Source organism: Dipodomys merriami, unplaced genomic scaffold (assembly GCF_024711535.1).
Source record: "Dipodomys merriami isolate MVZ:Mamm:240054 unplaced genomic scaffold, mDipMer1.0.p SCAF_33, whole genome shotgun sequence".
NCBI classification, from domain to species: Eukaryota; Metazoa; Chordata; class Mammalia; order Rodentia; family Heteromyidae; genus Dipodomys; species Dipodomys merriami.
This window is the reverse complement of record NW_027204826.1, coordinates 3,425,853-3,437,467: the sequence shown is the minus strand read 5'-3', so window position 1 is coordinate 3,437,467 and position 11,615 is coordinate 3,425,853. Positions and strand designations below refer to the sequence as shown.

Sequence of the window (11,615 nt, the reverse complement as noted above, 5' to 3'; positions counted from 1 at the left end):
CTGGCTGGGGATGCTACGTCATGGGGTTTCCGGTTCCCGGTAGGCGTGGTCTCTGAGTTCTCTACTAGCGCGGGCTTTGCAGCCTTCGCGCGCGTCCGCGGTGGGGAGAGTCGGCTTCCCGGAGTAGGCTGACGGGGCGCCGGTGGAGGTAGGGGGGGATCTTGAGGTGTGGGTTCCTCGGAGGAGGTGAACGGGAAGGAGGGGAGGGATACCCGCCGTTAAGGTTGCTTTTCCCCCCCGCGGGCTTCGCGCCGCCCGGTGTGCGCGCGCCTCGTTGCTGATTTCCTGCAGGGGATTCACCTTTGGGGGGGGCTCACCCGCACCCCCAAAAACGCGGGAGCCGGTGGGAGGGTTGCGATTTCTTGCAGGGGATCCACCCGGGGTGGGAGGGGGGTCTCACCCGTGAAAGGGAGGCGACTGGGCTGAAGGGGAAGGGAGGGGGGAGAGGGGAGGAAGGAGAGGGGGAAGGGGGAGGGGGGAAGGGGGAGCGGGGGAGGGGAAAAGCGCTTGTCTCTCTGAGGAGGGGTTTTCATCATCTAGAGGGGCACAAGGCGGGAAGTTGTGTGGATTGGACAGACTGACTCATGTTGTTTGTTGCGCCCAGATAAGGATCCCCATGTTGTTTGTTGCGCCCAGATAAGGATCCCCAAAGACCACCAAGGAGCCGATTCCGCTGCAAGCACACGACAATCGTTTATTGCAAGCTCGAGCCTGGACTCACAACCGTCCCCCACGCAGCGGGTGGAGAGCCCCGACTTCCAGTTTAGCAAGGGTAAGTAAGTTATTGGCTAGCGAGCGCGGGCTAAGCAGCAAACTATGTCAACTATGCGATCTTAAGAGACATCTGGGCCTGGGAAGGTGGCTCCGTGGTAGAGTGCTTGCCTTGCTTGCATGAGGCCCTGGGTTCGATTCCTCAGCACCACATAAGCAGAAAAAGCCGCAAGTCGCGCTGTGGCTCAAGTGGTAGAGCGCTAAGCCCTTGAGCTAAAGAGCTGAGGGACAGTGCGCAGGCCCAGAGTTCAGGCTCTACGACCAACCACAACAACAAAAAGGAAACATGGGAGTTATAGGTACTTTCCTGTTGGTTACTGATTGGCTGTTGCTAGGGAGTTACCAGTCAGTGGGCTTTCAGTCAGAACGACCTGCGGCTTGAAACCGGAACAGCTCATATTTTTCGGTAAAGGCTTTCCAATGGGTGCTTTTGGCAAGGGCCTTCAAGGTGGGGTCTGAATCTGAAATGGCTGGGCTTTGACTAAGGCTTCTCAAAGGCAGCCGCCCAAACAGAAGATAAGGGGGTCTGCAGTTTCCATTTGTGGCTGTAACTGACCTAATGGAATGTTGCTTCAAGGTGAGAGGGAGGAGACTGGTTCCTCCTAGTTGCCTAAATCGAAAGGGCCCTTTGTTGGCCAATGGTGGGGGGGGGGGGGAGCCTGTTAGGCTAACATCTGCACCTCTAAAAGTGGGAACAGGTGGAAGGGTTGCTATCCTTTTTTTATTTTTATTTTTTTGCTGGTCGTAGGGCCTAAACTCTGGGCCTAGGCACTGTCCCTCAGCTCTTCAGCTCAAGGCGAGTGCTCTACCACTTGAGCCACAATGCCACTTCAGTTTTCTGGTGGTTTATTGGAGATAAGAGTCTAACGGAGTTTCCTGCCTGGGCTGGCTTTGAACCGGGATCCTCAGATCTCAGCCTCCTGGGTAGCTAGGATTACCACCAGCACCTGGCTTCCTAACTTTTTTTTTTTGCCAGTGCTGGGGCTTGAACTCGGGGCCTGGGCACTGTCCCTGAGCTTCTTTTGCTCAAGGCTAGTGCTCTCATCACTTGCACTGTGGCTCAAAGTGTAGAGGGCTAGCTATCCTAGATTGAAAGCACAGTGCCCAAGCTGGGCACTGGTGACTCACACCTGTTAATCCTAGCTACTTAGGAGACTGAGATCTGAGGATCACAGTTCAAAGCTAAGGGCAGTCTCTGTGAGACCCTTATCTCCCAATTAACTACCAGAAAACCAGAAGTGGCACTGTGGCTCAAATGGTAGAGCACTGGCCTTGAGTTGAAGAGCTCAGGAATAGCGCCCAGGCCCAGAGTTCAAGACCCACAATCAACACTCCCCCCCACCCCCCAAAAAAAAAAAAAAACCCACACACAGTGCTCTGGCCCTGAATTCAGGCCCCACAACAGACAAAAAAAAAAAAAAAAAAAGACCTTGAGAAGTTTGTTTTGCAGAGTTAGTCTTGATAACACAGGAATTTAGCAACACTTGTGATTAAACCACCAGACTGCATAACTGACCACCTGGCAAGCATAAAACCACAAAGCTGTAAAACTATGGCTAGCTGGCAAACTGAGAGATGTTTTTGCTTTTATTTATTTATTTTTTTTACTAAAGGGAGACGCTGAGGCAAATTCCAGATCTCAGTAAATTTGATCTTTCAGACATTGCAACAAGATTCCAACCCTTCTGGGCCCTTAGGGGTGGCCTCCCCTCATCCCCCCATCAACCAACGGCAGAACAGCATTGGAGCACAAATGGACTCAGGACTGAATGAGACAGCATACTACCCAGTAGTATTCTAGGACTTCCTTGGCTCTGGAGTTCCGGCCCTCTTGACAGACTTGCCCCAGGCAGCTCCAAGGAGAAGTGGACTAAACTTATTCAGACTCGGTAAGCCCCTCATAAGAACCCAGGCGTTAGTTATCATTCCTTGGGAACAGAAGGGGAGTGTCTCAGGGTTGAGCTTGTGGCTATGGAGTCCACGCGGGTCTGTGGTGATCCTCGTTTGGCTTACGGCAGCATCAGGTTAGAGGCACCTGAGCTCCTTGGGGACCCAGCCAGGCAGACATCTTGTAACATGTGAAATCAGAAACAGAAGAAAATTATTATTAAAAATGGGGCCAAATATTAAAGGCAGCACTCCTCTGTAGAGAGACGCTCTAGGTCACATGGCCAGTAGTCAGCTTAAGCCTTTTCCATCCTTGCAAAAGAATATCTCTCCCTCACTCAAGTTTACCAAGCTGGCAGCTTTGCAGGTCACCATAAACTTTGCTGAAGGCCACTGACAACCTTAAGGCTGATCACCAGCTATAACTGAGTTACTGTATTAGTCAGGAGCTTATAATAAAAATCATTTCTGTAAAGTAGACTACCCTTAACCAAGGTTTGTAATCCAAGCATATGTTTTGATGTTCTGTAATCAAGTATCAATAGTATCAGTAGCATTGATAGTATCAGTCATGACGATCAAGTCAAGATTATGTTTTGCCTGTGCTTTTTGAGACTCAGGCTATGTTTTGCTTGCTTGCCTTGGCAAACATCACCTAGGTGTAACCCCTTCCTTAAAAAAAAAAAAGCCTCCGTGAAAAGTAAACGGGGCTATATTCCGAAGCTCTGCAAGTTGAAGATAAACACCATGTGGCTCATAAAGGCTTCCAACCAGATTGAGTGCTGGTGACTCCTTTCGCAGATCGTGGGTTCGAGTCCCCACCAGCCCGGGGAAGTTGGGATATTTGAGTCTGATTGGTCCCTTCTTTGAGAGGGGCATCGAACCTTTGCTTGTCTTGGCGCCACCAACACAGGGAGAGAAAGACAGAGGGAGTCTGAGAGTACTTTTGACTGCCATGGGTGGAAGGTCTTCCCACCTTCACCCCTAGAGTGTATGCTTAAAAGTTTCAAAAAAGGATTCTCGGGGTATTATGGGATCAAAATGTCTCCAACAAAATTGCAGCTGCTGTGTGAATTAGATTGGTCTGCTTTTGGGGTCAGCTGGCCCTCTGAAGGCACCCTAGATTTACCTACTGTCAAGGCCGTCTGTTGGATTGTAATAGGAACCCCTGGGCACCCAGATTAGTTCCACTATATTAATTTCTGGTTCCAGATAGCCCAGACCCTCTCCTCCTGGGTCTGGCCCTGCACTCACAGAAAGGGCTAGAGCAGAGATGTCAAGGCTCAGACTAAGAAGCCCAAAGACCATTAGCTAACTAAGCCTGTGCCACAAGAGGACACAGGACAAACCACATGCGACTCTATCACATGCCTCCTCCATGCCTCTGCCTTCAGTGAGCTCCCCTCAACCCTCTCAGCTGCAGCCTGCCCCAGCCCAGCGCTCAAGTCCGCAGACCATGAGCCATTCACCAGCCTTCCAAATACTGCCCCAGGAAACTCAGGGTCCACAACAGATCAGTGTTATTAGCATGTCCTCATTTTGACTTAACAGCCACCTCCATCTCAGGTCCTCAGCTCTTTCCCAACATCAGGTGACCAGACCAGGCCTGACCACAATTGTTAACCCCCACCCCAGTCCTGAAGCTACATGTATCTCTAGCCTCCCAACTGTATTGGTGGAATGCTGTCCACCCAGGCCTGACCACAATTGTTGACCTGCGCTGGCTACTTGCTATCTTCAGCGTCAAGCTGCAGCTGCAGAGTACTCCCCACCCATAGTAGAATTCTCCACCCCTAGCCCCTTAGCCATATAAGATGCTCAAGGACAAGTGCTGTTCTCTATTCTGGGAGGGACAGCCTTGTGGGCTTGCTGACCAAGTCTCTATGTGACTTGGTGTCCTTGTGGACTTCTGTGCTTGTGCTTTCATTGGGGATGTGATCGAGGCTCCTCCAATGATTTTGTTCTTCCCTCCAGGAATTCGAGCTGCTCCAGGGACCTTTGCGCCTATCTCTAGCCCACCTAGAGGACTGCCGAGTCAATTTCACTTGACCAAGCAAGCGCTCTCTTTGCATCTACCAATCAGAAGGCTGATCAGACCTTCCCGAATGAGTGACCATTTCCCTTTGTCAGGAGCTCGGAGTTCCTTTACCACTTTTCAGGGAGAAAAATCTTGCCGCTGAGTTCTGAGCACTCTCCTCCCCCGGCCCCCTGTCATAGGCCACCAGGCTAAGGTAAGCCAAGGGACCCAGCAGTTGTCTGGTGATGACCCCTCTTGCTGTGTCTGTCCATGTTAGTTGACCAGAGACCCTCTGGGACACCTGTGGATCTCTAGCATCGACTCCATTGGTTGCTCATCATGGGAGGGGCCCAGTCTCAAATTCCTGAGAACTCCCCTCTAGACTGCCTTTTGCACAACCTAGAGTCCCTCAAGCTCCTGCCTGCTCTCAAGCCTCATAAGCTGAAAAGATTATGTAATCAAGTTTGGCCCCACTATTCGCTGGACAATGAGTCCACGTGGCCTCTCCATGGCACATTGGACCCCAATATTTTACGGGACTTACACAACTTCTGCAAGCGCTCGGGCAAGCAGAAGGAACTGCCCTACGTAGCGGCTTTTAGTATCCTGCGCTCTAAGCCATCGCTTTGCTCCTCGTGCTCGCCTGCTCAAGTCCTGCTAGCCAGTGAGCCGTCCTTTGACCTCGCAGAGAACCCGCTGTCCTGTGGTTCGCAGGTGAGAGCAGCTCCTCCTGCTCAGGCAGAGATGGCTCTTTCTTCTACTCCTTCTCCGGCAGCCCCACCATATCATTCTAAAGCAAGAGCAGCTCCTCCTCCCACATCCACGCCAGCGGCCCCTTCACATCGTTCGAAGGCTAGAGCTCCTCCTCCTCCCACCTCTACTCCAGCAGCCTCTCTTCCTTCTGCTCTAGCAGCCCCATCACGTACTAAGGCTAGAGCAGCTCCTCCTCCTCCTCCCACTCCTGCTCCTCCAGCAGCTCCTCCTCATCCGGCTCCTGCAGAGGTGGCTCCGCCATCCACTTCCGCTCCAGCAGCCCCTCCTCCTCTTTCTGCTTCTGCTCCTGCTCTGGTGACCCTCACCACGGTGAGCCACACACCAGACAGCGATCTCGGTGGTGCCCCGGCTCAGGAGCCCACTCCAGCCCCCCTTCCCACTGCAGCTCAGCATTCTGCCCTACTCCTCCCTTTGCGCGAGGTGGAGGACGCAGAGGGTAGTATAAAAGCCAATATGTGTTTTTCTCTCACTGACCTATCCCAGATAGCGGAACGCCTGGGGTCTTTTACCTCTGATCCTTCTACCTATATTAAGCAATTCAAGTGTTTGATGTCTTCCTATGATGTAACTTGGGATGATATTCATAAAATTCTAACTGATACACTCCTGCCGGAGGAGCGGCAAGAGGTCTGGGCTAAGGCTTGTACTTACGCAGACGAGATCCATCTGCTTACTGCTGCCCACCCTCTTGGGATAGTGGCTGTCCCTGAAAAGGATCCCCTCTGGGACTACAACTCCCAGGCCGGCCGTCAGCATCGGGACCACTTTATCATCTGCATATTTGAGGGTCTCAAGCAGGCAGCCCACAAAGCCGTCAACTATGACAAAATGGCCAGAGTGTTCCAAGACAAAAATGAAAACCCGTCTGCCTTTTGGACCAGACTAAACGAGGCTCTTATTCAGTTTACTGACCTGGACCCTGAGTCCATTCCTGGACAATGCATCTTAATGACACATTTTATGAATCAGGCAGCTCCGGACATCCGAGCCAAGTTAAAACAACTAGACAAAGGAGCGCTGACACCCCGGGCTCAAGCCTTGGAGGTTGCCTGTAAGGTATACCATGGCAGGGAGGACAAGGCCAGAAGGCTCAAGTATCAGATGCCGGCAAAGATCCGTCAACCTCAGGTCTTGCAACCGACCCCTTCCCGACGGAGACCACCTAGGTTCTTTTATAGATGTGGTCAGAAGGGTCATGGGAAGGGATCCCGCCCCCAAAAAGAAAAAAGAAAGGTCTGTAAGCCGTGCTACCGGTGTGGCCAGCATGACCATAGAGGTGCAGCCTGCCCACAGCCGAAGAAGCCGACCAGGCCATGCCCCAGGTGCCATGAGCGGGGGCACTGGGCCGTGGACTGTCCATCATCCTCTCGAGGGCAGCCATCCACCAAGTCTCCATCACCCTCCTTCAATCTTCCTGGACTGGCAACTGAAGACTTAGGAGGCCCTGGATGCCCAACCTCGACTACTCATATCATCACCCCGGAGTCCAGGGTAACAATCACGGTTGCAGGTAGGCCTGTTTCCTTTCTGGTGGAAACAGGTGCTATGTATTCTGTTCTTCCTGAGTTCTGGGGCCAGACCTTCCTCGCTGAGACCTCCATTGAGGTGGAAGGTAAATCTTACAAGCCCCAACAAACTCCCCCCGTTACCTGCCTTCTTTCTAAGTCAGTCTTTTGTCACTCCTTCCTTGTCATTCCCCACGTTCCTAGCCCATTGCTAGGCAGAGACCTTCTCACCAAATTCGATGCCTCCATTACTTCATGCCCCTCCCAACTGTGCGAACGTGATGACAAATCAGCTGCTTCTACGATTTCTTCCTTGGTGGCTTTAGTGGACCCGCCTGGAGACTCCTCAGGTTTTCCTTTCCCACCCTCCGAAGTTGACCCCTTGGTTTGGGACACCCACAACCCTTCCACTGCCAAAAACCATGCTCCTGTTCATATCTCCTTAAGGGGGGACCCCCAGCACGTTCTATGGCGACCTCAGTATTCCCTCCCTCGCCGAATACTTTTAGGATTACAGCCAATCGTTAAGGATTTGCTAAGAAAAGGGCTGCTGCGCCCCGTGACCTCCCCTTACAACAGCCCCATCTTTGCGGCAACCAAGCCCAATGGCTCATTCCGCCTGATACAGGACCTTCACCTTATAAATGCAGCTGTTGAGCCTCTACACCTACCTCCCTCTCTTGTACCCAATCCAAATACTCTGCTCTGCACAATTCCTTCCACAGTTACTTTCTATTCTGTGGTGGATATAAAGGATGCCTGTTTCACTATTCCTCTGTCTCCTTCCTCTCAGGATCTGTTTGCCTTCACGTGGACTGACCCCATTACCCAAACCTCAACGCAGCTCACTTGGACGGTGCTGCCTCAGGGCTTCAGGGACAGCCAAAAGTTGTTTAGCCAGGCCTTGGCACAGGACTTAGAGGACCTAGATTTACATCCGTCCACTCTTATTCAGTATGTGGATGACCTCCTCCTCTGCAGTCCCACCAAGCAACTGTGCCACACCCACACAGTGGCACTTCTTAATTTTCTTGCCTCTCGGGGGTATCGGGTCTCGCCCAGTAAGGTACAGGCCATCCAGCAGTCTGTGACTTACCTGGGTGTTGAGCTTACCCCCACTCACAAGGCCATTACCACTGCCAGAAAGAATTTAATTGCCGATTACCCTGTTCCCACCACTAAAGCTAAGCTGCTTTCTTTTCTGGGTGTAGCCAACTACCTGAGGTCCTGGATCCCTAACTATTCCCTCCTCACCCGCCCCCTATATGAGGCATCTAAGAGGCCAAAGGAGAAACCCTTTTTATCTCCTTCCTCTCTCTCTTCTTCCTTCAAAAGAGTTCAACAGGCCCTGTTACAGGCCCCAGCCCTTAGACTACCAGACCTTTCACGCCCCTTTCTCTTGTACGTAACTGAAAATCAGGGTTTTGCATTGGGGGTCTTGGGCCAACAGGTGGAATCTTCATTTGCGCCAGTTGCTTATCTGTCAAAACGCCTAAGCCCCACCGTTAAGGGATGGGCTCCTTGCCTCCGCACCCTAGATGCAGCTTCTGTCCTGATCCAGGAATCGAAGAAGCTGACGTTTGGTGCAGCCCTGATCATTCTTTCTCACCACCACCTGTCTGAGTTGCTGACTCACAAGGGGCTACAGACGAAGTCTCCCTCTCGTCTTCTCTCCCTTCAGGGGTCACTGCGACAGGACTCTACCTTAACTTTCCAGCCCTGTCCCCCACTAAACCCCTCCACCCTATTGCCTATTCCACACACGGGGGCCTTGCCTCCCCATGCATGTGTGGATGTTCTGGAGAATTTGATGCCCTCCCCCCGCCCGCATTAGTGAAGGATTCCCATTTCACCCGGTTTACTGATGGCAGTTCTTTCCTCTGGGAAGGGTCATGGGTGGTTGGGTATGCTGTGGTATCGATCTCTGGTGTTGTCGAATCTGGGCCTCTACCATTCCAAACCACCCAGTAACAAGCTGAGCTAGTGGCCCTAACAGGCATTTCACCAAGCTGTGGGCAGTTCCCTGACGTATACATGGACTCTCAAGGAACCTCAATTACAAACGGCCCCTATATTACCAAGCTCCTGGAGGCCTCTCTCCTCCCCCTCAGCCATTGGCATAGTTCACTGTAATTCCCGTGGTTCTGATGGCTCAGTCTTCCACAGAAAGGGAATAGCCTGGCCAATGGGACTGCCAAGAGGGCTACAATGTCCTCAGAGGAGCCCGCATTAACACTGCCCCTAGCAAAAAGCGCAGCCCCTCCCTCCAGGCAGGATATTCTTAAGGATTTGCATCACCTTTCTCACCCTGATAGGGGACCTTTAGGAAAGTACCTTAAGCAAAGCCTTCCTTTAACCTTAGCCAATTCACAATATCTTACACGGCTCTCACAGACCTGTGAAGTGTGCCAAAAGGCCAAGCTCAACAAGAATGTGGGGCCACCTCCCTTTCCAATCCACCATGCTTGGTATCCCCTCCCAGGTTTGGACTGGCAAGTGAATTTTACCCGCATGCCAACGGTCCACAAGTCCAAGTACCTGCTGGTCTTCATGGACACCTTTACAGGATGGATAGAGGCATTTCCCACCCCCAATAAGGGAGCTTCCTCTGTGTCCCAGCTTCTACTAGAGGAAATAATTCCCCGTTTTGGCCTACCAGCCTCAATCCAGACAGACAGGCCTAGAATGTGTTACCTCTGTAAGTCAGCTGTTGCCCGAGTCCTGGAACTTTTATATTCCCTCTCAACCTCCATCCTCAGGAAAAGTAGAGCATACCAATCACTCCCTTAAACAAATCCTAACCAAGCTATCCCTTGAACTACACCTGGACTGGGTAAAGCTTTTACCTTTGGCTCTTTTTCACTTACAAGTTTTGCAAAAAAAACCTTTGATGCTTAGCCCTTTTGAGTTATATATGGCTGCCCATGTTGCCTTCTCTGTTTCAGCCCTCGGATTCTCCTTCACCTTCCCTCCTTCAGCACCTGCATACCTTTCTTTGGAAGTATGCTTACGAGCTCCGCCCTCTGCCCCATCTGCACCCTCCATAAATGCTAGGGACCTGGTATACATTCCCAAAACTTATTTGCCACAGGTAATGGGTGTCACCAAGTTTAATGTGTGGGAAGGATCTTATCTAGTAATCCTATACCCGCGGCTGTACAGGTTCAGGGCCATCCCCACTGGATTCATCTACTCTGTCAGACGTCATCTGCCTGATGAACCTGTATTCATCTCTGAGCCTATCTACAGAATCTGTCCTTACAGAGATAAAGCAGCCTGACTCAAACCTTCCAGAAGTTGAGGAACCAGAGGGCCTCTGGATAAGTAATGCCTTGATGACAGCCATGGTTTTGGTTGGCCTTATCATTATGACAGCCTGCCTTCTCCTGTGTATGGGCCTGGGAGCAGTAGCCCCACAGGATTGGCAGAAGTGAGCCCTCCTTCCCCTAACTTCCAACAACTAGGTATGTAAAGCTTTATAGTGCTCAACCAAAGAAACCACAGAGGGCCTTAACTTGTTACAAACTCAGGTAAACTCTGGCTGACATGGCCTTCCAAAACAGAAGAGCCCTGGATCTACTAACCCAAGAAAGGGGGGACTTACCTTTTCTTGGGAGAGGAGTGCTGCTACTATGTTCTCATGAGTAGTGGAGGAGAACAAAACATCAAAGCTTTTTTTAAAAAAAGACAATTACAAGCTTAAGGCCCAACAAGGACTCAGCTATTTGGCAGCCCCTTCTGGGGACCAATCACCACCTGGCTTATGCCTTTTTTGGTTCCACCAGCAGCAGTGTTTTGACTTTTTATTAACTGTACCTTGCCTATTCAGGTATTTCCAGAACATTCTCATGGGGAGGATGAGGACCTTTACCAGACTCAACCAGATGCTTCTTGGACGGTACCAGGCCCAATCAGGAAAAACCCACATTGATTGCTTCGCCCTTTCTCAGCAGGAAGTAGCTTCAGAAGAAATGACCTTCGCCCACAGTCCTGGCCTGGTATCTGTACCTCTTAAACAACAAAGGGGGGGATGTTAGCATGTCTTCCTCCATTTTGACTTAACCTCCATCTTAAGGTCCTCAGCCCTTTCCTCTGAAATCAGGTGACTACACATATCTAGCTTCCAGCTGCAGAGAACTCCTTGCCCCTTGGGGAATTTTCTACCTTTAACCCCCTAGCCATATAAGATACCCACTTGGCTCTAGGACAGGTGCAACTCTCGATTCCAGGAGGGATATAGCCTTGTCAGCTTGCTAATAATAAACTCTGCTCTATATGATTTGTTGTCTGTGTGGTCTTCTGGGCTGGTGTTTTCACTGACTCTGTGGTCCAGCCTTCAACACTGACCTGCAGTAGACAAGCCTGAGCATGCCTTATTCGGAGAAAGACCAGGTGTTATCCACTGTGTAGAGATCATATTTGAGATCTACCAACTGATGGAACAACTGCCACTTGGTTCTGTTGATGATGCTCAGCCTGGAAGTGGCAAAGAGTCCTGACAGAAGCTCAGCACTGGCTCCTAGAGAGGACCCTTAAAGGCAGAAGCTGGCTGCAGTGGCAGCTCCCAATACTCAATCTGCCTGGGACCTCTGTATAGCAGATGGACAAAGGGCCCTCCTACACATGCTCAGAGAGGTAGGTAAGAGGCCAGCCAACATAAA

General features: G+C 51.3%; 1 protein-coding gene across 4 annotated transcripts; it reads left to right on the top strand.

The window, feature by feature from the left end:
* Positions 1–69: 69 nt before the first annotated feature.
* On the top strand, positions 70–11,233 carry LOC138841920 (uncharacterized). Of its 4 annotated transcripts, none has more exons than XM_070042896.1 (4): positions 70–148; positions 637–772; positions 2,432–2,660; positions 4,633–11,233. In XM_070042896.1, the coding sequence occupies exon 4, from the start codon at positions 5,015–5,017 to the stop codon at positions 8,786–8,788; it is 3,774 nt and encodes a 1,257-aa protein (XP_069898997.1). In that variant the 5' UTR covers positions 70–148; positions 637–772; positions 2,432–2,660; positions 4,633–5,014; the 3' UTR covers positions 8,789–11,233. The 4 variants fall into 4 exon arrangements, with proteins under 4 accessions (XP_069898997.1, XP_069899001.1, XP_069898998.1 ...); XM_070042900.1 differs by having other exon boundaries at positions 2,385–2,660; XM_070042897.1 differs by having other exon boundaries at positions 99–148; positions 605–772.
* Positions 11,234–11,615: the final 382 nt, after the last annotated feature.

Bases quoted from the DNA above. Each gene is read 5' to 3' on its own strand.
- LOC138841920 (XM_070042896.1), top strand. From the start codon at position 5,015: ATGGGAGGGGCCCAGTCTCAAATTCCTGAGAACTCCCCTCTAGACTGC.